At 34.6% G+C, this 27,742-nt stretch overlaps 2 protein-coding genes across 2 annotated transcripts; both read left to right on the top strand.

Moving 5' to 3' along the window:
- The first annotated feature begins 1,355 nt into the window (after window positions 1-1,355).
- Window positions 1,356-3,708, top strand: LOC111883398 (THO complex subunit 4D). Its single transcript, XM_023879727.3, has 7 exons — window positions 1,356-1,632; window positions 1,906-2,145; window positions 2,510-2,644; window positions 2,746-2,814; window positions 2,886-3,073; window positions 3,162-3,224; window positions 3,303-3,708. The coding sequence occupies exons 2-7, from the start codon at window positions 1,948-1,950 to the stop codon at window positions 3,481-3,483; spliced, it is 834 nt and encodes a 277-aa protein (XP_023735495.1). The 5' UTR covers window positions 1,356-1,632; window positions 1,906-1,947; the 3' UTR covers window positions 3,484-3,708.
- A 6,606-nt stretch (window positions 3,709-10,314) lies between these two features.
- Window positions 10,315-12,052, top strand: LOC111883440 (GDSL esterase/lipase At5g37690). Its single transcript, XM_023879775.2, has 6 exons — window positions 10,315-10,575; window positions 10,653-10,780; window positions 10,856-10,982; window positions 11,073-11,185; window positions 11,308-11,557; window positions 11,665-12,052. The coding sequence occupies exons 1-6, from the start codon at window positions 10,329-10,331 to the stop codon at window positions 11,883-11,885; spliced, it is 1,086 nt and encodes a 361-aa protein (XP_023735543.1). The 5' UTR covers window positions 10,315-10,328; the 3' UTR covers window positions 11,886-12,052.
- The last annotated feature ends 15,690 nt before the right edge of the window (window positions 12,053-27,742 follow it).

The raw sequence follows: 27,742 nt of genomic DNA, 5'->3' as shown, positions 1-27,742 counted from the left end.
CAACGACCCCATTATTTTATGGGTACGTTCTTCACTTCGTCTACAACTACTATTCCATAATCCGTAGAATACCTCCTGATAGAATTGAAAACGTTCTAAACTCTAAATTAACTAAAAATGAGCGACCCAAAAATAGTTTAGATGTTTAGGTATTGTTAGTTTACATCGAAATATAGTGTTCCGAAACATAAAATTTTATTCTAAAAGCCTTCAAAACACGATGAACCGGTTCGGACTGGTCCAGAATATTGTTATGTTTTTGTTTTGGAATGAATTGATAACACTTTTTTACACTGTAAGGTAAATAAAAGTGAAATAAGATTTAGTCATTGCAATTTGCATCTCTAATTGTATGTTATGCAAATGAAAAGCACATTGGCACACGACTCTTATAAAATACAAATCGTTTAATTGTTTCATAACTTATGTTTTTTAGTAACATATGAAAGCTAAAACTAATTTTAGGTTTTATAATTATTATTAGTCCGGTTAGAATCATTAGGGAATATTTTGACATCAATTATAAACATCTTTTATTTATAATTTTAATATTTCATTTAATTCGTTGTATTTACTATCAATATTTTATATGGTTAATTATTTTTCATATATTGTAATAGTCAATCAATTTCTTCCTTGACAATTTTAGGAGTAGTTTTGGAATATTAAAACCCGACATAACATGTTTCAGGATCGGTTCCAATATTCTAGGGTTGTAGGTTCTAATTTTAATAGGCCTATATATAAAAATAACAAAAAATCACAGACAAAACTATAAATTTCAACATATATTAACTATATATTTGTTTTACTGTGCAAAGCGGAATGGGTGTGTATGAGTCAGTTTGGTTTGATTATTGAACAAAACCGAACCATAATCATTACTATTGGTTAATGTATTTTGGTATCCAGTGGTTATAGTTAATATTGGTTATTTTTAATGATTTTGATTAATGGTTAATATTGGTTAACCAAAATGTTAAAAAATGATACAAAATGAAAGCATATTGGTATAAAAAATGACAAAGAATACAAAAAATATTATACCAACAATTTTTGCAAGCTTTCGAAATCTTATAATAATAAACTAAAACATATAACTTTTGTATCTAAATGCGGCCTCCAATCAACTCTGCTAAACGTTTACAATCGGTTTTAAACATGATCAGATAATATGATTTAGTTTTATCAGTTAATTTGATTTTTCAATTATTATGCTCCCCTTACCTCGAATATTTGTAGTTGTTAGATAAGAAATAATTTTAAAATAAAAAATTTACAAAGAAGAACTTCGCATTTGAATTTGTAGACCGGGCCCAGTAAAGGCCCGAAGGCTGTACAAAACCCTATCCGTGTTTTCCCAATTTTCTTTGTCGAAGTCTTCGATCTATTCACTTTTCGCCTCTCTACCCAAACCCTAATTCAATCCCCAAATGGATCTCTAGAAGCTGTAATCAGTAATTGTGCATCAAATATCCAATTTAACATAGACGACTTTCATGTTCCTCGTCATATAATCGTTTTCCTGCCTGCATATATTCTCCACCATCGCTTCTCTCATACATCCCCTAACGGAAATCGTTGATTAGTTTCTAGTTGATTTTAACGACACAGATTTGTAACCTTCTTCAGGTACATTTATTTTCCTAATCAATTTTGTATAGTTTTTGTGTATTTATATGAATTAATCGTTAGATTGTTTCATCAGTGCAAGTAATCAAACATCTAAGATATCCAATTAGTTTTTCTGTTTGTCATCTGTTTGTAGGAAAAATTTGGATGTTAGTTGAAATATTTCACGATTGATCTTGATTGATTCTGTCGTAGTTTTTGAGACGTGAGCTTATTGGTTCCTATCCGTAGCTATATTATTGGTTACTAAAAACAAGTTTTGGTTGTTTACAGGGCATTTATTACTGAAAACAAGGTTGCATAGCAATCCTTACAATGGCATCTCTGGATATGTCACTTGATGATATGATTAAAAGCAGGCGCACCACTGATAGAGGCAGAGGGAGAGGTAGGGCTCGTGGTGGTGGTGGTCGAGGTCAAGGAAGATCATTTGGTGGTGGAAGACCAACAGGGCCACCTCGCAAAGGTCCCCTTGCTGTGAATGCTCGACCCTCAGCTTATACTATTGCAAAGGCAAGCTCAAATCTATGGATAATCTTATACATTTGATTCAGAACCTCTTAACATTTGCATTACAAATTCAAACATGAGGAGAGAAGTTGCTACTAAAGAATTGTCACCAATCTTGGGAGGTTCATCATGTCAAATCACCAACACCAACACCAACAATTTCTGTTTCTTTTCTTTTTTTCTTGACAATTTTACCCCAAGCGATAAAAGTCCTGTAGAGGGGGAGTTTATGGTGGATTCTATTTCTTTAACTGGGATATCTTCAGTTTCTGAAAAGGGAATGTTAAGATTGTTTGAATAATTGAATGTTTGTGGAGAATGAATGGTGAATTGTGTTAAGTGTTAACTTGGTGTATACTTGCTCCAGTCTTTCCGCAGACCAAAGATATCCACATGGCAGCAGGGTTTGTTTGAAGAGAGTCTAAAAGCAGTAGGATTTGATAATGGTGCAAGATTAAATGTTTCCAATCTGGACATTGGAGTCACAAATGAAGATATTAGGGTACACATTCATCATTCATCATCATCATCATCATCATCATCATCAAACCAATGTTTTTTTAAATCTCCCTTTGACACTATCCATTTGCAATTCCAACCCAGGAACTTTTCTCTGAGATTGGAGAGCTCAAAAGATATGCAATTCACTATGACAAAAATGGTCGTCCAAGTGTAAGTATTATTAGTTTTGAATTATTGATTTTTTTTTTTATGAAAGAGACATTGAATTTGTTTTGTTGCAGGGTTCAGCTGAGGTGTTGTTTGCTAGAAGAAGTGATGCGTTTCAAGCACTAAAGAGGTATAACAATGTACAGCTGGATGGGAAGCCTATGAAGATTGAAATTGAAGGCTCAAACTCTGAGATTTTGCCTCTTTCTGCTCGTGTGAATGTTGTTGGAGGGCGAAATGGTCAAAGGACTGTTGTCATGACGTATGTTTTTTTTTTCTCCCTTTTTTCATTAATCACAACAACATGGATTGTCATTGGTGTAATTCAAATATCACTGTGTTTCCTACAGCTCAGGAATTGGTAGGGGAAGAGGAAATGCTGCAGCAGCTATTATTCCTAATCGTTCATTTGGGTAACACATTTTGTCCTTTTATATAAAAAATAGTATTTTTTTTATATTTTATTTTATGAATTGGGTTGTGGTTTTTAGACAAAGGATGCGTGGGGGTATGGTGAGAAATGGACGTGGTGGTGGTGGTGGTGGTCGTGGGCGGGGGAGAGGACAGAGTGGTGGTGGGCGTGGGCGGGGTAGAGGGAGGAAGCCGGTGGTTGACAAGTCTGCTGATCAACTGGATAAGGAACTGGAGAACTATCATGCCATGCAAACTTAAACTTTTAGTTGGAGAGTTTGAAAAACAGAGAGATTGATTTAAGTTGTGTATAAAAAGCTTCTCAGTTTTTACTATTATTATTGAGTTGAAACCGGTGTTTTTGGGTTTAATATGGGTTGTAGATTTGGATTTTTTACTAAATCCTTGTATTTTAGTTTTAAATTTGTTTTTTAAGATGTTACACCTAAATTAATTTCTTCAAGCTGTTTGATTATTGTCATGTAACTTCTTGTAATGCAATACTTTTTGGTGTGCATGGTTTATACATTCCTGAAAAAGAAAGAGCAAAAGTAACAAAAGTTCTAACTAAAACAAAATGATATGATTTTTCGTTATCACTATTGAATAATGAGCTTCCCAATATAAGGATTGAGTTGTAAATTTTAGTGGATTGTTAAATTGGGACAAATTTTTAGTTTTCGTAAGTATGGGGTTTATGATTTGGATGTATAAAGACATGCCATAAATGAATATTAGTTCCACGATGGATCACAATCCGCCTAGTCCAGAAATTTAAAAAAAAAAAAAAATCCAGTTTATTAACTGTCTAAGAGATTGTTTTTTATATCAACTCCGGAGTAAAGTGACTAAATTTAGGAAATGATTGTATGATACTTGTAACTTGTTATATACGTATACTAGGTTAAAACCCGTGGAACCCACGGGTGTTAATTTTAAATAGAATTAAAAAATTGATTAAGTAATAAAATAATACACCATTTATTTATAGTTATAATAGCAATGTATTTGTAACCTTTTACCAAAAAAAAAAACAATGCACTTAAAGCTTTTACCAACATTGGATATATATCATTGGATACATAACATCTTACTTTGAGTTATATTTCTTGCATTTAACCAAATCATGGTCTAAATGCAATATATAACAATGTACTTTTATTATTCTGTCAAATATAACATCTTACTTTGGGTTTTATTTCCTTTCATAATTTAATTTTTTTTTTTTTAAGCATTGTACTTTAAAAGTACAATATTATAATTATGTATGTATTTGAAATAAGTTTCCCTTTCATGCAAAATATGAAGGTGACAAAAAAAACCAAAAAATATATAAACAAAGATGGTCCTTCTTTGAAATAATTAACAAAATTGGTTCAATTTTAGTTTTTCTTGTACATTAATAGTAGAAATAACTAAACACAATGTATTTTTATTAACTTTGATATGTTTGATATGTTTTTAGATACTCAACTAAAATAATTAAACATATTATACAATGAGTAAATGATACACGTTGGCTTAGAAGGTAAAAATGCAAAAACAGATTTTCAGAAAATGTTGACTTCTATGGTAAAACTAAAAAAATTCAACTTCAAAGTTAACATCAATATTTTTAGATTTTTAGAAAATGTTGATGGAACATTAAACAAACTACAAATCCATGAATATTAAGAAACAGTTAGTGTCATAAGACTATTAAAACGAACACTTTTATTAGGTTTGATATAGGAAGTAAAATATCCAACTTCTAAATATCTTAGTCCTAGAAATTTCAGAAAAAAATTGATTTATTTTACATCAAATATTTTATTAAGATGAAAAGCCAGTGGGTGACCGGGAAAAGTATAAAAATTGAAAGAAACACAAAGATACAATTACATAATGAGTAAAGGAATGCAACAGCAAGATTTACAAATCAACAAACACTAAAAAATAACAACGAACTTTAGAATTTAGATATTAGAGAGAATAGATCTTTAACAACACAGAACAACAATGAACCATAGAGATTCAATAAGATGTAGAATATAGACGAAATGCAGCATAAGCAATTCAAAAGTCAAAACCTGAAGCTCGACAAATTGAGAAAAAAAATTGATTACCATGTTAGATAAAATAAAAATTGATAGAACATCTAAAACATGGTTAGAGTAAATATTGGTTACATGACCTGTCAAGAGCTCAAGTTCAAACTTTCAATTCAAACCTTTATAGTTTTACTTCCGAAATCAAACATCTATTTTCAAAACCAAAATCCATGCCAATCCTTTGAATTTATTAAAAAATGTTCATGAGAACCATAAATAACTGAAAAGCCAATACATGTACATTTAAGAGGCGGCTAATTTCTAATCATGCAGATACTGTAAAAAGTTCAAATGAAACCAAAACCTTCAAATTTTGTTTGCTACTTGCAAGTTGATCAGTAGGAGAAGTTAATAATGAGTTCATTCGTAACTATGAAATTTATTCTTCAAGAAAACATTTGTTGATCAAAGATCAGAAAACAAAAAACAAAACCTAAGAAACGTCCTAGGAAAAGCCTAAAAAACATCAATACCCTTACATATTCAAAACCATAATAGAAATTACACAAATAAATGATAGAAATCTAAAAAAAATCAATGTAGAAATCGATAATTAGCTCATACTCATGTGATACATAGGTGTAAGGTTATTCCTTATTATGAGAAAAATTATAACAAAACAAATCCATAACCAAAGGTAAGTTACTTACAACCTCTATATCAATTATTGTGTTCCATTGAGTGAGTGATGTGTGTGTGTGTGCTCGTAAAATAGTAATAGAGAGACTTCAATGGTGGCATCCGTAAACAGTTGTAATCAAGGAATCGGGTGATTGAAGCCGGTAGGTGGTTGTTGTTTGGAAAAGCAAAGAAATGGATGTTACCTATTTTTGTTGATAGCAAACACAATAAAATTCTCTTTCCACAATCCCTGCTCACATCAAATACAAACGTTATATCAATATCTATATTCTTTAACGAAATAAAGAATTCAAAAAACACCTTCTTAGTTTTTTACAAGAATCAAACATACCTTCAAGCCTCATGCCCTATAATTAGAAGAAACAGAGGAGTCCAACCCTAAAGGATTCATTGAACAGAAGATTAAGAATTTGATTTTTTAAAGAGATTAAAGTCAAAATGCTAGTATAGGAAGCAAAAGTTGGCAGCTATATTTTACCTGAATCAAATCTGCATGATTTGTAGTGGTGACATTTTTATCTTTTGCTCCTTTAAAATCCATAAAAATAAATGTCTGGTATGGTTAGTAACCCGTGGATTGACCAAAAAATAAATTTGTCACCTTCAATGCATTGTAACAAATAGTCATTTTCACAATGTCCCAACAATCTTAAAAATATAAATAAAGTTACGTTAATAATCAATGATGATACCTATCCTATAATCACTTTCCCAATCATAATCCGCTTCTCTTTCTTTCCCTTCCCCTATCCTTGTCATGACTTTTGAATAAATTCTGTTGATTGTTGGAGAAGCTGTCATTTGCTTATTTGCTTCATAATATGGAATAACATTTTAAACTATAACTTGAATCATAATATGGTAGTTACTCAGAATTGGTGAAGTACAATATATTAGTTAGTAAAAAAGAATAATGTATAATGTTGTAGTTAAAAGAAACATAGGTTCTCTAAAGATAAACCACCTGATTATATACCCTTAGGAAAATTGTTGCTGACAAATGCACCTTTCACAAGTATTCCCTGCAACAAAATCAAATTCATCTGTAAATAATTCCAATTAATAGAATGATGAATTCAATCAATCAATGATTAAGTTCCCATCTTTTTATCAGAATTTACCTCAAGATCCAGCATCTGGTATTGATTTTTGGTGCATATATATAGAAATTGCACATAAATGAAGGTCTTTGTTTCCAAAGAATCAACAAAAATTAGTTCCCACAACTAAAAACTTGTTTCATGTAGTTTGGAAGGATCAACCAGATGCTATTACGTGTTTTGCTTCAAGCATTTAATCAAACACTTGTTGTGCATAAAAAACAAAAAATTTGCTCATACTCATGTATAAATAGAAAACCAGGAAAAAATTATTCTTACATGAAATCAATAGAAGAAGCAGATGTCTAGGTTAGAGAAGAAGAAGAAGAAGAAGAAGAAGAAGCAGATTACCAGCGACCATTGGAGCAGTGATTTACCGAGATTTATGGCACTAAATTGAATGTAATCCTGATTTAAGGTATAAGGCATCAGAGTTTTTAAAGGATCAGGGCATATTAGGGCATACATCAGAGTTTTTGAATAAGATTTAAGTTGTTCTTTTTGGATATTAGGTTGGAATTCCTGATGATTTCATGGGATTGAGTTTAATCGATAGAACAAATAGGACGAATTTCATGAGGGATTTTGCAAGATTACCTTTATTAGTTATGTAGATCTTGCTAATTAAAAGGAAATCTCGGTAATTTTGGAGCTGAGATCTCGTGTTGAAGTTGGAAAGTATTATCAGTGCATCTCTTCCAATCTGTATCATTTCCAGATTATTCGTGTAAATCGTGTTCAAAGGAGGAAGGGGTATATTAGGCATTTCACTTAGAAAAAAATGAGCGGGAAACAAATGCGGGGGTGAGGTTAGAAGAAGCCACGTTGCACAAATGTATTGGTTTATTATAATAGAGGATGAGGTCTATATTCTTTCTACATTATATAAATGGTTATTACTAAATTTAGGAAGTAAAATTTTCAATATGTATTTAAATTGCCAACAAGCATACTTAATTTATTAAAATGGTAACCAAATCATATTTTATGTATTTATTTGTTATCTTAAGTTGAACATATCACATTCTTTCTAATTTTATACTTTGGGTCCATATTTTAAATTTAGTTACGAATTTGATACAAACATAATTTTTATTACAAATTTATCCCGTATTTAGTTTTATTTATAAAATTATTTTTCTACAATTTTTTAGAATTGTTACAAACTTTTTTAAGGTATTATTCTTAAGACGTATAAAAAAATTGTAAAAAATTTTATAAACTTTTAGTTAAAACATATAAAAAAGTTATAAATTCTTAAAACAATTACAAAATAGATTGTTTAAAACAATTGTATTAAAATTATATGAGAGTGTAAAAAAATTCAAAAGGTTATAACCCAAGTTTAATACAATGTATTAAAAATGTAAATCAAGTTTATATTTTTTTTGTAAATAAGTATAACAACTAGTAACTTTTTTATAAAAAGTTATAAGAGAATCTTAAAAATTCTGTAAAACATTTAAACATAAATATTTTAAAATGTTTTAAAAAATTATAAAAAAGTCTTAAAAATATTATTGAAAATAAATTTATAAATTAAACTAAATTTGACATTAATTCGTAATAAAATTTAATGTTTGAATAAAATTTATAATAAAATTTAATTTATGCCAAAAGTGTAAAACTATAAAAAAAAAAAAAAAAGGTGACATGCTCAACTTGAGATAACATGTAAATATACAAAAAAAACATAAATTTGTTATCTTTTTAAAAAGAATAAATTACACGAATGGTCCCTATGATTTAGGGTAATATGTGCGTTTGGTCCCTAACTTATTTTTTTAACTCGGAAGGTCCATACTGTTTGTTTTTGTTACGCACTTGGTCCCTGTCTTACCTTAAAAAATTTATTTTTCCCTTGATTTTTTAATTTATCTAAAAAAACACATCCCCAATCCCACCTTCTCACCTTACCTTACCTACCCCACCATTTTTTTCCTATTTAAATAATAGATTTTTTAGGTAAGATAGGGACCAAGCGCGTAACAAAAACAAACAATAGGGACCAAGTGCATAACAAAAACAAATAGTAGGGACTTTCCGAGTTAAAAAAATAAATTAGGGACCAAACACGTAAATTACCCGAAACCATAGGGACCATTTGTGTAATTTACTCTTTTAAATATATATATATATATATATATATATATATATATATATATATATATATATATATATATATATATATATATATATATTGTAATTTAAAGACATTTTAAAAAGAAGTTTTCCCAAATTCAACGATAAACCCAATTGAACGAATATTGTTTTATCCCTACATTCATCTTTTTTACAATATCAAACTATATTAACAATATTCACTAATTTGAAAGAAATATCAATCTATATTAACAATATTCACCATGGTGAAAGAAGTTAGGAGGGAAAAAAAGGCCTATGTAAAAGACTAATTTGCATCTAAGTTATGTTTTCAGGCTGAACTTATAAGATTTTTTTTCCGGTTAATTAGAAAAGAAACAAACCTACATAGCTTTTTCAAATTAAAACTATGCGGTATATCCATTATATAGTAATGTTAGCCATATTAACGCCACATCATCGTCACTTTTCAACCACTTAGGTTGGAGGAAGTGGAGGAAGTGATATCAACTTTGCCATGTTATTTTTTCTACCACATGCTCACAAATCACATTTGTTACACCCTTCAATTTTTTTCTTGTTTGAAAGAAATGGTTATCCATGACAAGTCATTAGAGAAAGATAACATGACATTATATTAAAAAATAACATTAAAATAACAACTGTTCAACACCAATTCTTGAGTTTCCCACAAATATTTTTCTCTATAAAGCTTAATAACATATATTAAGCTTTATAGTAAAACTACGTCTAAAACAATTACAAAAATTGCCTCTATCAAATAAAAAATTTACAGATTACGTCTCCTCAAAAGTGGGGTAATATCACCCTAATTACATCTAAGGAGTATGTATCATATCAAACTTTTTACCTACAAACAAGAAATTATTTTTCCAACCTAAAGCAATGAAAACACTAAAACCTATCAAACTTTGTATTTTACTGTTTTACCTACATACAAGAAATTATTTTCCAACCAACCTAAAAGAAAGAAAGGAAAACACTAAAAACTCCCAGAATCCCAAAAGCAAAACCAAACTACACTCTGCATAACGTCAGTTGACCAACACTACCAACTTCCAAAAAAATCCCACCAAAAGCAAAACCATACAATTCCTATAAAAATCTTGCCACCAAAATTCAAACAAAATACCAACAACAAGACTGAAATATGGCTGCGCCACTAGTTCTAGCACTTATCACGGCGGCGATCATCGCCATGGCGGCTGATCACACTTCAGCCACCCCTCCTTCACTCGTTACTTTCATCTTCGGTGACTCTTTAACAGAAGTCGGAAACAATAACTACTTGCAATACTCTCTTGCACGATCAGATTTTCCATTCTATGGCATCGATTACAAAAACGGAAAACCCACCGGAAGGTTCAGCAATGGCCGAACCATTGGTGATATCATATGTACGTAAGCATCCATGCATGTTCTTCCTTGAAAGCTAAAGCTTTTCATTTTTGATCGTTCTTTTCTTCCATTGCAGCTGAGAAACTTGGAATTCCATCGCCACCACCTTATCTTTCGTTACATCCAAATGATGATGTAATCTTGAAAGGTGTTAACTACGCATCCGGTGGTGCCGGGATTCTGAATGACACTGGACTCTATTTCGTAAGATTTAACTTTTTTAATTACATGACTGGTTTGTTATCTTTTCTGGGGATTCATTTGCTGATATATAAACAGATTCAAAGAATGTCGTTTGATGATCAAATAGATTACTTTGAAAACACAACAAAGGTAATCAAGAAAAAAATAGGAGAACGAGCTGGAAATAATCTTTTAAATGAAGCCATCTACTTCATTGGAATGGGTAAGAAGTGATCGATGAACATGAAGTTTATATAGTTGACATTCAAAGAGATCACAACTCACAAGCTTTATTTCGGGTTCTTTTCAACAGGTAGCAACGATTACATAAACAATTTCTTGCAGCCCTTCCTACCCGATGGTCAACAGTACACCCCCGATGAGTTTCTTGATCTTCTACGCTTGAAATTAGCTGAACAGTTCACAGTAAGTGTGAAATTACTGTCTGAAAGAAAAACATGATGACTATATATTGGTATATAGTTAGCTAGGGTTCTTAGAACTGAATGAATCACTGATGTACATTAATTTGGTTTTGATGGAGAAAGAGACTTTATTTGCTTGGTGCACGAAAGATGATCTTTCATGGACTTGGACCTCTTGGATGCATTCCTTCACAACGAGCGAAATCAACTTCTAATCAATGCTTACATCAAGTAAACGAATGGGTGCTTCAATTCAATTCAAAAATCCAAAAGATGATTAAGGTTCTAAACCTCAAGCTAAAACACGTACAACTTACTTTCGCTGATACTTACCAAGATGTTCTAGATTTGGTCGACAACCCTACTAAATATGGTAAGTCCCATGTTTGAAAATCCATCTAAATTTCTTGGCTTTGATTAAGAACTGGAGTAGTAAACACTAAACAATAGTGACTTTGTTGTATGTGTGTTTGTCTTTAGGTTTCAAGGTGTCTAATACCTCATGCTGCAGAGTCGATACATCCGTTGGAGGATTATGCTTATCGAATGCACACGTGTGCAGAAATCGTAAAGAATATGTATTTTGGGATGCTTTTCATCCGTCTGATGCTGCAAACGAGGTTTTGGCTGATCGGTTCTTTTCAAAACTGTTTTCTAATCTTAATGGTTCGGCAGCTTCTGCACCGAATCATCAAGGTTAAGAGTAATACGAGGTTTGGTACGTACCTTAAAATACGAAATGAGTCCCATGTATTTAAACATATTAAAGCCCTACAAACTAGGGCACTTTGTGTGTACACCACAATATAGCACCAAGTTTTGGTGTTTGTTTGAAATGAATGAGAGCTATTTATTATAAGTCCGAGAGATGGAAAATTAAACGGCTAATTGACTTTAGAAATCATTATTGTGTTTGAAACTAATAATTTGATCATTAACTTTTTATGGTTAGATAAATATTATGATATTTAGGTATCAACCTCCAAAATTCCATAACGTCTTAAAACTTAACCTTGTAATCTATAATAAGTTATCGTTAAATAAATATTTTTTTCTCTTTCCATAAATGCAGCAGTCTTAATACGTGTTAATATGTCGTTGGCACAATACTAGTTTTGAAAACATGATTTGTAACATGGCGTAAGAAATGAATGAGTCACCTTCCCAAATAACGGTATTACATATGAGATACCTTCTTTTATAAACATCTTGTGTATGAGTTACCTTCTCTTATAAACTTTGACCAAGCCATCGACTAGTTGAATGGTTCCAATTAATTATAATCAAATCATTTGAATCATAATTAAATGATGATATACTTTGTATATGAATAATGTTAGAAAATATTATTTATTCATATCACACCAAGCACAAACAATGCAATCGAAAAATGGAAAGTTATAGTCGAATGAGACGACTTGGATCTGAGCCTATATGCCTATATGGAGAACATGTTGGTTGAAGCATGTGAAAGATCTATATGTCCAAAAATCATTATCGAATGATATTTGCTAATGATATATGATCACATATGGTCACACCTAATAACAAGTTATTACTAATTGATTATTTATTAAAATTTGACTACTAATAAATAGTATCAATATTTGTATTTAATTAAGAAATTATTGTTTACGGAAATAATATTTTCTAGAGAGAAAAACAACTAGTAATTAAAAAGTATGAATTTATGTATTTTACATCTTTTGGATTTATTGAAGTCCATTTATATAAATAAAGTTAGTTTGATTATATAAAAGATGCACATGCTTAATAAAAGATGAAAAAAAAAGACAAAAGCTCTTTGACTTATTTCTAGTCAAAAGGGAACCCATACCTTGATGGGATGAGGTTGCTTTCTGTCTTTCCTTCTTACTAGCCCATGCTTGTCGTATGTTTCATATTTTCTTATAATGCAAGTAAGGTGCAAGATATGTAAGAGGTAGTATATAAAGGAATGCATTGCTAGTTTATTTGGCTAATCTTTCTTTTCTTTTTCTCTCATGAAAGTCCTAGCTTTCTAAGCTTCTTTCCCTCTCTCTATCTTCAAAGGCACCACAAACACACACTTCTGATCTCAAAGGATCACACACAAGAGATTAGGGTTTCAAAGGACGAAATGAGGGTTAGAGGCTGGAGAAGGAATGAGGAATGAAGAGTTAATGATGCTTATATATGGACCAAACCCTAAAAATTATGGTTTAAGGATCCTTCACGTATGCTCTACATACACGGTGTATACCTAGCGTATTAATACCCGCACATGTATGCCCAACGTACTTATTCTTGGCCTGATTTTATGAAAATGCCACTACGAACGATTTTGCTAACTTTCTCATACACTAGGGCTAAATACAATAAGTCTTTATAATAAATGGAGTAATTTGAAAATACCTAAATGTCGGGATGTTAGATTTTCCCTTCGTCTCTATTCTGTGGCGAAGCTCTGCGACGCCCCTGAGTACTCATCTGAGTAGTAGCATTCGAGTAGGAGACTGCGAGTCAGTATTATGCCCAACTACTTCCCAGTTCTCATCTATTGTACTCTGTAAGTGAGCTACACTTACTCTGCCTTTGTGTAATTTATAATTATAGTTATGAGTCATTACTAGGGACTCATAAGGAAGATTTATCAATGGTTCCAATTCATTATACTTCTTGATCTATGTCACACCCCGGACCAGAATGGCGGAAACGTCCGGAGGCGGGTGACGTCATTGTACAATATCATAACAATTGCATATAAATGAAACATAGCATATCCGAACATCATACATTAATACATCAAACATACATTGTTTTACATCTTGTTTATGTTCTTGAAATACACAAAATAGACAATATTTAGTAAATCCCAATCCACATCAAAATAATCTTGAATCCGCATTCCATTAACCTGCTTAGTGATTTCCTGAGAATACATGTCGTTTGAAAAATGTCAACATAAAATATGTTGGTGAATTCATAAGCATTTGTATAAAAATCTGTGGTAGTTGGAAAAAAAACAGAAAATCCCATATTTCCTTTTAAAATGATTGTGAGTCTTGTTTCAAATCAAGTATGGTTGCATGTGTGTTTTAGTTTATTGTTTATCGAAATAGTATAAAATCGTTTCCCCAGAAAATCCTATATTTTCTAATATGCAAGATAGTAGTCTTAAAACCCTAAGACCTGTGTGTTAAAAGCTTTGTTTATAGTATCCAAACATCAGTTGTTTATAAATTGAAAGGTGCATCTCGTGTAAAGTTCTAAATGATAATTGTTATATTCTTAGTGAGTCATTATAACCATACTAATATGGCGGAGTGCCTGTTCCGATGTTCTTCAGGCGTCTGTTTTGTTTAAGACATTTGTCACCCTAGACTGGCCGGTCTAGCTGTAGCGAACAATGAATGTGCGGGTTGTCAATCCCGTATAGATATATACACAAATTCTCGTTCTCCCTCCAGGAGACTCTGGTTATAACTCTTACAGGACTTGAAGCGTACACTATATATATATATATATATATATATATATATATATATATATATATATATATATATTGTGAAGATGCGTCTGACTAGAATACTAACAGGAGTTTGTGTAAAAATCGTTGTAATCCGTTAGTTATCTCAAAAATAACATTGGTGTACTCGTTAACTAGATATTTCGTTTTCGCTTATAGAAAATATTCCCTTTTTTTTTTAAATCGGGCTTGTAAAAAATGATCCAACATTCTTGATAATGGCAAAATGGTCCTTCGTTTTTCAATTTATCAAATAAGACTCATACTTGTCAAAAGGTGGCTCAACGCTACGTAGGTTGCTGGAAGTGATACACTTCCTCCAAAATACTTGTTTAAGAAATTTTGACGAAAATACTTATATTTTTTGGTTGTAAAAATTTGTAACTTGTATTTTGTAACATACTAGTTCTTTTTTCTTTGCATATTCTGTGAAATATGATTCAAACTCTTGAGACTTGCTCAAGATTTGGAGTTCTTGGGGGTTTTCATAATTTTAGTACATATAACTTAGCATACAAGCATAACAAGTAACTAAATTAAAGTTTGTAATAAGATTTGACTTGTACTCCCACCCCCCCCCCCCCCCCCCCCCAAAAAAAAAAAAAACAATGAAAACTCGAAATAGGGGTACGAAGCTCAACTTGGGTTGGTTTCTGGGACGATTGGAGTGATGGAGTGAAGATCTCAAGTCTAAACTTTTGGATGAGTTGAGGAACTTCTATGGGTGATTATTAACCTAGTAATATTAACACACAAATATGTGTGTAAAAAAATGGTGAAGCTATTATATAAGCATATGTAATTACTAGGGACTTATGAAAATACTTACCAAAATTTCTCAGGATGAACTTGGGCTTAGCCTTCTTTGAAAGTTAGGAGAGGGAGTTTTCGAGAGATAAAGATAGGTTATATGTAGAAAATGGAGATGGTGGAGTGTCTTTGTAACACCCCGTTTATTAAATAATTAAATAAATGAAATTTATGAACGAATGGTAGCCCTAAAATAAATAATTATATATCAAGGATGGTCTCGAAGGGCTAATTGTTACTATTTTAGAAGTCGGGGATTAAAAGTTTCAGTTCCGGATTAGTCTTGTAAGTATTTATGAAGGTAAGGACCACGTGGTAAATTATCGGCACTTAAGATGGATAGATTATGAGAAACAATGGCTAAATGGTAATTCTGGACTCCATTGTATAGAGTTTTGAAAGCCAGGGTTTAAAAGGTAACATATGGACTTTATTTGAAGAATAATTTGTAAGGAGGGGCTGAATTGTAACTGTGTGACTAGATTTGAAAGAAATTCCGTGAGCAAGGGTAGGAAGGGTAAATTATGGCATTGGATTGTTGTGACAAAGAACATGATTTGGCATGCGGAATTAAAGCTTACACAATTGAACATGGTGATTTGGGTGTTTAAGAGATATATTGAATGTATATGGTGTTACAAAAAAAGATCTAGATCTAGACTACATAATTAACACACACTTACACACTCACTTCTACATCTCTCAAGCACACCTCTACAAGTGGACAGACCCACCTTATATAGAGGTGTTTACATGTCTCTCTCTCACTCTAACATACAAAATGGGTCTAAAGGCTAAAGCACCACATGCAAGTGGGTTTTACAAAAGTCAAACATTTACAAAGTCATGAATGAAGAACTTTGTACCCCAACATTCTCCCTCTCAAAGTTAGGAATGAATGACCCACTTAAAATCTTCCAAAATCAAGCACTACGCGGTTCGAGCCTCAAAGGTGACACATGTCGAAACGAACTTCAATCTTCAATTCTTCCATGACTCTTCAATTTGGGCTCTAGGATGTGAGACCTTACAAACCAAGCAGCAACGAATGATTAAGAGTATTCCAAACTCAAAATAATCACCCAAAAGTTGCGCATAAAAATACACCCCAAAAATCTTCAATAAAACCAAACTCATTTCGGATATATCACTTCCGAACATCCAATTGCATCATCTCGTAGGCTTCAAAACTTCAAGATCACTTCGGTCTTCAAATCAACATACGAAGCCCATGCCCAAAATATTCGAAGCTTCCAAAAATTTTCGAATTTGGGTGAAAACAGCCAAAAATTCGAAGTTTCAGGGACCATCTTCGAAAATTCTGCTCTTTGTGTTCCAAACATACGAAGATCCCCCAAAATATTCGAAGCTTCCAAAAAATTTCGAATTTGGGTGAAAACAGCCAAAAATTCGAAGTTTCAGGGACCATCTTCGTAAATTCTGCTCTTTTTCTCAAACATACGAAGACTTGTTCTAAAAATACGAAGCCTCAAACAATTTTCGAAGTTGGGTGAAAAGTGTCAAAAATTCGAAACTTGCTTTAATTTTCGAAGTGTCAAAAATTCGAAGGTTTAGGGGCCGTTTTCGAAACATTCTCATTTGCTCAATTCATTCGAAGTACGAAGCATACGAAGACTCATTAATGAACAACAATGAACAACAAGACTCATTAATGAACAACAATGAACAACGAAGCATACGAAGACTCGTTAATGAACAACAATGAGCAGTAAAAGTCTTCGTATAAATTTCCAAAATACCCCTTCGAAAATTCAGAATATACCCTTCGAATATTCAACTTCTAAACACCCCATTAAACCCAAAGCACAGAAACCCAGTCTTTCGGTTTTTTTTTTTTTAATCATCTATTACCCTTAGCTTTTTGCAATAGATTCTTAGACCCTTCGAATCTAAATCACCAAATACCTTCTTTCTTTTTAAATCACAGTAAAATCAAACACCCTTTGAAGCATTATTCTTCGTACGAATCCCGATTCTTCTTCAACCCTTCGTTAATTGATTCCAAAATATCCCAGTCGGCATCGATTCTTGACTGGTTAACAGCCAAAATCAACAATCGATCCTTTGCACATCAACAATTAAACAGGGCTTCGTTTTTATCGACCAACAATTTAACATCGATGCTTGACCCCAAATTCAAAATCACATATCTCGTTTTACAAGTCTTCCCTTCCCAAATCATCGATCACGGTGGAACCATTCGCACATCAAGGCTTCGTATATCATCATTCTCAGTCGACCCTAAATCATCCTTCGTTCATCAAACATTCGAAAATCGACATTAAACCCAAAAATCGATCAATCGATTCTCCAAATCATTTAATAACCCATCGAACCAAAGAAATCAATATACAACTTCAATATTTTGCTTTTCATTCAAGAACCTAATTCGATCATTCAACCTTCGTACATCAACAATTCGAAATTAAAATATCGGCTTTCGTTCTCAATTCACTTCTCAAAATCATTCGACAACTCAAAACCCATCCGATTTCAAAATCGATTTTAAGAATCGAACAAGACCCATTAACTGTGTGTCGACACCATGAACTCCAAACCAACTTTATTGACAAATTCAATTCATCGAACATCAAATCCAAATAGTCTCCATATACAAAAATCATCGACGATGAACACCGACTGTGAAATCAACCCAATTCCAAATCTACCTTCTTTAACAATCGACCCAATGTAAAATAACATCTTTCAGTAAGCCGACTCCAAAATCTTCAACCAAAATCAACATCGTGATTACAAGTTAGTTTAACTTGTAATTTCGAACTTGATTTATCAAAAACACTGATTTTGACTTCACACAGAAAGTCAATTTAAACCAAATCAACAAAAATCGATCCTCCAATTCTCAAATATGTTCGATTCATAGTGAAAAATAAAATACGAGACACATGAACATATGAGAATGAGATATATCAAATCCAGGAACATGAATCAATTTGGAAACTGATCTTGATAATCAATCGACTGCCTTCATTGCACACGGAGGAATAAAGAACTAGATAAAAGATTCGAATGAGTATGGACCCAATAATGAAATCGCTAAGTATCTTGGATTTGATAAAGTGGGCTTACAAATCCATTTTTGAATAGTAAGTGATCCATTTGGTTTAATTAATAATAACGAAAATATTGGGCCCCATGTTTATCGATGTATGAATCAAGAAATTGTGTTGGATCAAATTACCGATGAACAGTAACAACTTTATTTAGGCTCTTTGAATTAATTGACAAATGAAATTTAGTTTTAGGCTTGATCTTAACAAAAATTTGTACAGGTTAGATCCAACGAAACAAATCGATCAAAAATTCAAAAACGCAACGCACGAATCATCAAAATTAAGAGAGATCATAGAGAGAGACTCACAAAAATTGTTCAAAATGCGACAATAATTGCCAAACCGATAATCGTTCTTCAAATATCACCTTGATCTTGAAGATCTGCTCTGATACCAATTGTTGTGACAAAGAACATGGTTTGGCATGCATAATTAAAGCTTGCACAATTGAACATGGTGATTTGGGTGTTTAAGAGATATATTGAATGTATATGACGTTACAAAAAAAGATCTAGATCTAGACTACATAATTAACACACTTACACACTCACTTCTACATCTCTCAAGCACACCTCTATAAGTGGACAAACCCACCTTATATAGAGGTGTTTACATGTCTCTCTCTCACTCTAACATACAAAATGGGTCTAAAGGCTAAAGCACCACATGCAAGTGGGTTTTACAAAAGTCAAACATTTACAAAGTCATGAATAAAAAACTTTGTACCCCAACAGTTTGAAAGAAAAATAGAAAGGGAGGGCTAATCTTGACATTATGGCAAACTTTTAGTGGAGCCAGGTATAAAACTTCACCATCGGCCAAACCCTAACCCTAACCCCCCTCCCCTATGCAGCCGCCACCCTCACCTTATCACCCCTCGTCCCAGCAACTGCCTTCGTGAGGCCATAGTAGGATCGCCAGCGACTCCAACGACGGGCATGAGGCCGCTGCCGAGGTTACCATGGTGTTTCCCTCTTCCGAGATCATCCACCGTTGTGCTGCCGAGCCTCCTGCCGCCGCTCCATCGCTATTGGATCGCCACCTCCTTCCTCCACTTCTTGCTGTGGGCATTGCTTCGTTCCAAGGTGGTCTCCGCTCATCTTCCTCATCCAATTCTTCTCTATAGATCATTGTTGCAACGCCGCTGTTAGCCACCATTGTGCCGCCGATGAGACCCTGGAGTTGCTGCTGCCATTGCCAAACGCCACCAGGTGGGTGTCTGGGTGCGTCTTGCAAACGGAGTCGCGTGGGTGTGTTGCTGCTTGTCTAGGAATCAACAAAAACCACCGCCACCACCGTGAGGTGGTGGCTGCCATCCCAAAAATCGTCATTGTTGTCCCCTTGAGCCACCAGGTGGGTGGCTGGAGTGTTGTATGCAATTTGAAGTATGTGTGTGTGTGTGTTTTGTCTAGCTGGAGTTCATGGGAAATGTCACCACCACCACCATGAGGTGGTGACTGCTGCCTTGTACCGTCGCCGGCCACCACTAGAGTGGTTGTGTGTGTGTTAGAGTAGTTAGTGTGTGTGTTTATTTGTGGATTAAAAACTTGTAATTATAATTAGTAGAAAATATAATGAAAAAAACCATCACCACCACCGTAAGGTGGTGGCCGCCGCCGCGTGCCGCCATTGACCACCACTACCCGAGGTGGTAGTGGGTGGTGCCCCACTAGCAAACCCTAATGGGCTTAGAGATTAGTTTTGGGCCTATTGGGTCATGTTTGGGTGGAAAACCCTAATTGTGAGTATTTAGGCCTTGGACTTATTTCGACCCAATTTTGAGCCATTGGGATTGGATTGTGTATTAAGCCCAATTATCACATATCACTTATCTAGTAGAGTAAAAGACTTAATGGATTAAGTCCTTAATGGGTTAAGTGAGAAACACTTACCCCTAATTATCATTTTAGGTGAAACCCTAATTTCACTTGGACTTTGAGTTGGGCCTTCCTATTGGGCCTTGGTGATTGGGATAAAAATGGACCATCCAAAAGCAAGCAAATGGACTAGAATAGTTATGTTATGTGTTTATGTTATATGCATTGTGGATATGTTTATATGTGTATCTAGTAGTCTCAGAGTTGTAATTATGTTATGTGTTTATGTTATATGCATTGTGGATATGTTTATATGTGTATCGGATTACGATCCGATGTCGGGCAGGGCATGATGCAGTGGGCTAGGCCCAAGTTATGTGATTATGTGTATGGTATGTGGTAGTTTGGGGAGACTCAATAAGCTTCGTGCTTACAGTTTTTAGTTTTGGTTTTAGGTACTCAATTTTCAAAAGAGAAGCTCGGGAAGATTGCAATGCATACACCACTTGTTCAGCCTAGGATGTTTATACTCTGATATATCTGACAGATGTTATGTTATTCTTGAGATACACCGTTTATGATTTGTATATGTTGAAAGATAATTATGGTTTTATTAATGTGTTAAAAATGAAATTTTTGGCTTGTATTTTTGGGATGTTACAAGTTGGTATCAGAGCCTTGGTTTGAGGGATTCAGGCACACTTCCGAGTGTGTCTTAACTCAAACTAAGGAAGTGGTATAAAGTTTTCGAACGAAAAGAGTTTTAGAAAAGCGAAAAGAATTGTTAAAAAGAAAAGAACTTTGAAAAGAGAAAAAGGGTGTGCTACATGCAATCAGCCGAGCTCAAGTAAGTACTCCCTAATTACCCATACAAGTTTATGTTATGATATCAGCTTTATTAGAATAACATGGTAGATTAGGACTAAGAATCTAGGAAGGATGTCTTATGTGCCTGTTATATGTGATTCAGCCTTATGAAAACTACATGCTAGTACAGATTAGTCAAGGTGATAGCCTGAGTAGTATATGCTTGATTAGTTGATTATGTGTACTCAATGCCCGAATGTTGCTCGCTTTGTGCTTTTAGGAGTTCTAGTTGTCTTTCACTAACTAGTAAACGAATATGTTAAGTTACATATTACAAGGACTAATTGATGTGTTTAAACAAACTAGTTTTAATCCTAACAAACTCAAATGAAAACAAACACACGCAGGCAGTGTACCTACCGATAGTAGTTTAGTTTAAGCAAGTAGGGTATCGAAGACAGGGAACGGTAACAATTAAATTAAGTACTAGTATTATCTAATTAAAAACAATTAAATAAAAGTGAGGTTTTCTCTAGTTTTTCAAGACTAGAAACTTAATCAAGCACTTTAAAACTCAAACAAAGACAATTAACAACTAAGAAGAATAAGAAAGGAACAGTAGATTCAATGATAAAAGAGACTTCTGTTTAGATTCGATTCACTTATTCCTATGGTTGATTTCGTGGCAAGTGCAATGAATTAGTATGTTAATGGTTACCGATTCCTAAAGTGATTGGGTTCATGTTCATTATTACCAATCCTTTAGTAGACAAGTTAATTCAAACAGTGATCAAGTGATTAAATTAACAAGTTTCCTAGTGTTCAGTTCGTATCAAGCAAGACTTATAACAATAGTTAATTAAATTTGTTCAATTCAATCAACTCATGTATGTTTGTTCATCACACATGCTCACACATTGATTTTCACATTTTATAGTTAACCCTAGTTTCATATTCACTATTTCTAGGCATACAATCTTATATTCATAAAACTATATGAATCAAGTAATCAAGAAGATATTCATGCAACTCAATCACTTATTTGTTAACTAAAAATATTTATCATCAATACATAAGGATCTTTAATAAGCTTAACAAGATGAATAACCAAATTAATATCAATTCAACCACTTAATCAAACCATGTTCATAAGATTATCTCATCCAAACAGAAGTAAAAAGCTTTTAGCTCATATCTAAAACAAGTAATAACCTAAAATCAAAATCTAATGATTTAACCATGGTTCAAAACAAAGATTAAGAAAAGAAGAATGATTATTTGCCTTTGATTCTCTTTGAAATTGTCTCTTATGTTGAAATCTCGAAAATAGCAGCTCCAAGAACCCTTCTGATCTTCAAAAGTCGCAGATAGCCTCCAGTAAAAGTTAGGGTTCGAATGAGAAGAGTTTCTATATATAAATTCTGAAAACAGCGTCAACTCGACGAGTTTTTAAGAATAACTCGTCGATTTTTTTCGATAATCCGCGTATACAGCGTGTACGGCAAGGCATCTTCGAATCTGGAACATTCTGACAAAACTCGTCGAGTTTAGGCCCAACTCGTCGAGTTTTTCTAGGATCAACATTTTCTCAAAACGCAAAAGTTGTCCAAAATTGTGTCTAGTTTTCAGAACATTTTGAATCTCGTCAATCGGAGTTACGGTTCATGATATATAGCCAAAACACTGACGATGGATCAAGCTGTCCAACAACATCCTTCTTTCTTCAAAATTCAAGATCCAAGCTTTCAATCGCCAATTCCGCTTCCTTTTCCTTTCGAGCATGTATTTTATTGCTGAAATTGAAATATTAAGCTAATTAAGTACCTTTTGTCCATAAAATGATATAAAAACAACATAAAGTATTAAGATAATGCATGCATTTTATAACTAAATATGTTCATATCACTAATTAATTTCAGAAGGTTAGGTCTAGCTCTATTTCGCAGCTCTTGTTTGAGTCTAAACGTTGTAGGTTAGGATCTCTCATTCGAAGAACTATCTAGTCTGAGTAATATGTAATAGTATTCGCGAGCTAGTTAGGGGAAGAAAGTAGGGACTTCTTATGTAGCTGATGGTGGAGAGTGGGTTGATGATTACCTTAGGGCAAGCCTAGGATAAGAGTAGCAGAGAACAGTAGTAGTAGTAGAAGGTACTTAGTGGGGTCAAGGCAGTTCTTGAGGAAAGTACGGATAGATGTGGAAGGTAGTACGGGCGCGTACTACTGAAAGTAGAGGATCCATACTCGAATCAAGGAAGGTCGAGATAAGACCATGGAACTTGTAGTGTGTGAGATCCCTCGAGTACGATGAGTATTATGATGATCGTGATGGTATATTTCCAATGTATAGTGACGCTTAGAGGTAGACCAGATGGCAGTTCTGGTGTCGACGAGGGATCAGGCTCAGATTCTGTAGTCGGGCAGCTCGATGATCAGATGGGGAGTTCATTCCATCTGAGGTTACGTGCAGTATCATTGACCAGACTCCTGTGATCCTCAGTATGATCAAGGAGGGCATTATAGAGATTGTGATGAGAGGCCGAGTACATTCTGCACTGAGATTGCAGTCATGACAGGGACCCGTACGTTGATGTTTTGGGAATTCAGAGTTCGTGAAGCTTCAGATTGTCATCTGGATTAGGGACCCCATTGTTAGCAGCAGATGGTTGGCAGATGTCGCCAACACTTTTCGTACCATACGTTGTCTCGAAAGGAGACAAGATCTGACTTACTTCCTGTCTCCTGAGGGACAGAGCACGAGATTGATAGGAAGAGGTTGGTAGTGAGTGGAGTGATGAAGCAGTTTATGCTATGTCATTGGATGACTTTTAGACCAGATTTTGAGCGGAGTGTGCCTCGGGAAAGAGCTTATATGGTACCAGGGTATGCAACAGATGGGGAAATGAAGAAGGTAAGTTATCAGAACATACTATAGAATGGTAGCAGGGAGACCGTGAGTATCTCGGGGTGTAAGACCCTGAATGATATGACTTCTAGAGCTTGAGAACGGGATATGGACTTGGAGCACATCAGTAAGAGAGATCCAGATCAGTTGCTTATATTGAAGGGTCTTAGGAGGAGACCCTAGATTTTGGATAAGTTGTTGAGAGACCAGCAGGGTTAGATTCAGTACAGCACATGCGGGAAACTGCACGATAGAGTCTTTCGTTCCAGGGGTTTAAGTAAGTGTGACTCTGGGTTATCCTATGTTTGTGTTTGAATTATACTTCCAAGAAATGTCACATGTCAATTGCATACCGAGGATTATTAGCGGATAACGAAAGATCATATCCCAAATCGCGGGATTGGGAGAGTACATTGTCATCTTGGTTTATTCCAAGACTGAGGAGCAGCACGAGAAGCACCTGAGGGAGGTGCTAGAGACTTTGAGGAGGGAGAGACTTCTTTCAAGGTACTCCAAATGTGAGCTCTGGTTGTGCGAGGTGAAATTTCGTGGGCACCTTGTTAATCAGAAGGGTATTCTAGTCGATCCGACGAAGATAAAGGTCGTGATGCAATGGGAGATTCCGAGGTCTCCAATTGAGATTCAGAGTTTCCTGGGTCTAGCGGGTTATTACCGGAGATTTATTTGGGTTCTTGGAGGTGGTGTGATCTTTTGGACTAGCTAGTATTGAAACACTAGCTATGGTAAGCGTGGTTTTCAGCAGATTGGGCATAGAATGGTAAGAAGGATTGAGAATCCTTCTAGTATTGTGTGTTGTAAGACGTTAGTTGAATCAAAGTGGGGGAGAGTCATCCAAGGATTCAGAAGTAGGAGCAGTTTTGAAACTGGGATGATTTTCGCATCCTTGTCAGGAAGGAAGACAGCCCAAGCGGCTGTATGGTTTGAGGATAGTGTGAGATGGAAGTTCGAAAAAACTTGCCAATAAGGAGACCGTGTTCCCGTAATGTTTGCCAACAAGCCTTAGGGAACCAAGTTGGGGATTCCAGTCAGGACATGAGTTCGGTTGAGTGCGGGTCAAGAGCGTGTCAATCCAGTATGGAGAGTGTTGTAAGTCTGCGGGTGTAGCTGTAGCATTCACTAGCAGCCAGATAGTTGTAGCATTCACTAGCAGCCAGATAGTGTTAAAGTGTTGTAAGTCTACGGGTGTAGCTGTAGCATTCACTAGTAGCCAGATAGTATTAGAGTGTTATAAGTCTGCGGTAGTAGTCGTAGCATTCACTAGCAGCCAAATAGTGGCAGAGTGTTGTAAGTCTGTGGGTGTAGCCGTAGCATTCACTAGGTTGGTAGATAACGTGAGTGTGTTGTTAAGACACGGAAAGAACTGTAGCACCCACCAGTTCGGGTGTAACAGTGAGGATATGGAAATCCATGGATTGGATTTCGGAATTACCGAGACGAATTCCTGGTTAAGCCAGTGATAAGACTGTAGAAGTGCCACTACAGCTAAGAGAGCAAGGAAGCAGTGGACTGCTTAAGGTCCTTCATGGTATAAGGCTACCAATGATTAGGGGTGTGCAAAAAACCGTATAAACCGCACAAACCGCCCACACTGCACCAAACCGTACCGCATAATGCGGTTTAGAATTTCACGGTGCGGTTTGCGGTTCGTAATTTTGTCAAACCGCATTATGCGGTGTGGTTTGCGGTTTATGGTTACCAAACCACGGTTCAAACCGCACGACGTCGTATATATATATATATATATATATATATATATATATATATATATATATATATATATATATATATATATATATATATATATATCAAAGTTTCCAAGCACCAAATACTTCATAATGTCCAATAATTTTATTCCATATCACGATGGTTAAATATGGTAATTAAAGACTTAAAAGACTATGATATCAAATTTCATAAGTCATAACAACTTAGCAAAACATTATGTGGTTTTTTTGTTTGCAATATCTATGCCTTTTAAATGGTATGCAATATAATTAATAAATTTTGAAAGTGTTAAATCTAATTAATAACAACCAAAGTTATAAATTGAAACAATTTATCAAACCGCACATAAACCGCCCAAACCGTCCGCATGAAACCGCACCGCATAAGGCAGTTTAGAGCTTTTGTGGTGCGGTTTGTGGTTTCCAAAAAAACTCAAACCGCATGTGCGGTGCAGTTTGTGGTTTCAACTCCAAACCACACCGCGAACACCCCTACCAATGATCATGTTGCAATCACTTTTAGCCTTGGGTTTGGTGACGTCAGGATCCGACGTATGGAATCGATCAGTTAGATCAGAAGGCCACTAGGGCCACAGTCACAAGATAACTAGTAGCAGCTGGTTCCAGAGAAGGATTTCGTTTAGGAGTTGTGTGAAGCGACTAAGTAGGGAGCCCTTTGGCTCCACAACCGGGTTGGAACCCGGTATTTCAGATGACAGATGAACAATTTGAGACCAGGGAGGTCTTGGTAGATCTGAGAGGCAGTCAGGGCGCAGCATACTGCTTTAGACAGTTCAATGTTTAAGGAATTTCAATGCTTCAGACAGTTCAGTGTCTCAATCAATAATGGTATTTTGGGATTTCATGTATGGTTAGAGTCACAGATAGCTTGGGATATCCCACGTCACTTATAGCAGGATTATCTGAGTTTTGGCCAAGTATAAGTGAATCACAGGGATAAGTGGATATGTGATTATGTTTTTCTAATGGGAGCCTTGAGTTATCAGGAGATGAGTTGGCAGCTGAGAGACAAGTGGAATGGATTCGGCAATAATGAATCGGTAAGAGTGGTCTGTCAGGGATTCAGACCATCTTCGAGACAGTACAATTTATATGATGTAGATGTGATCTTATTGCGAGAAATTCGTTCGTATGAGGGTTTTAGGTCTTGCGAAGATTGGTCACAACTACTCTGGGAAGGCTAGGGTGTGCTCAGGATGGTGACCATGTTACTTGAGTAGTTTGGCGCATAAGGAATGGTAAGGAATGATTCGAGGACGAAATCTAATTTAAGTAGGGGAGAGTTGTAACACCCTATTTATTAAATAATTAAATAGATGAAATTTATGAACGAATGGTAGCCCTAAAATAAATAATTATATATCAAGGATGGTCTCGAAGGGCTAATTGTTACGATTTTAGAAGTCGGGGATTAAAAGTGTCAGTTCCAGATTAGTCTTGTAAGTATTTATGAAGGTAAGGACCACGTGGTAAATTATCGGGACTTAAAATGGATAGATTATGATAAGCAAGGGCTAAGTGGTAATTCTGGACTCCATTGTAAAGAGTTTTGAAAGTCAGGGTTTAAAAGGTAACATATGGACTTTATTTGAAGAATAATTTGTAAGGAGGGGCTGAATTGTAACTATGGGACTAGATATGAAAGAAATTCCATGGTCAAGGGTGGGAATGGTAAATTATGGCCTTGGTTTGAAAGAAAAAGAGAAGGGGAGGATTGATCTTGACATTATGGCAAACTTTTAGTGGAGTCGGGTATAAAACTTCACCACCGACCAAACCCTATGCAGCCGCCACCCTCACCTTATCCCCCCTCGTCCCAGCAACTGCCTCCGTGAGGCCATAGTAGGATCTC

Source organism: Lactuca sativa, chromosome 2, assembly GCF_002870075.4.
Source record: "Lactuca sativa cultivar Salinas chromosome 2, Lsat_Salinas_v11, whole genome shotgun sequence".
Taxonomy (NCBI): Eukaryota; Viridiplantae; Streptophyta; class Magnoliopsida; order Asterales; family Asteraceae; genus Lactuca; species Lactuca sativa.
Note: the sequence above shows the minus strand (reverse complement) of the source record. Positions and strands in the feature narration are given on the sequence as shown.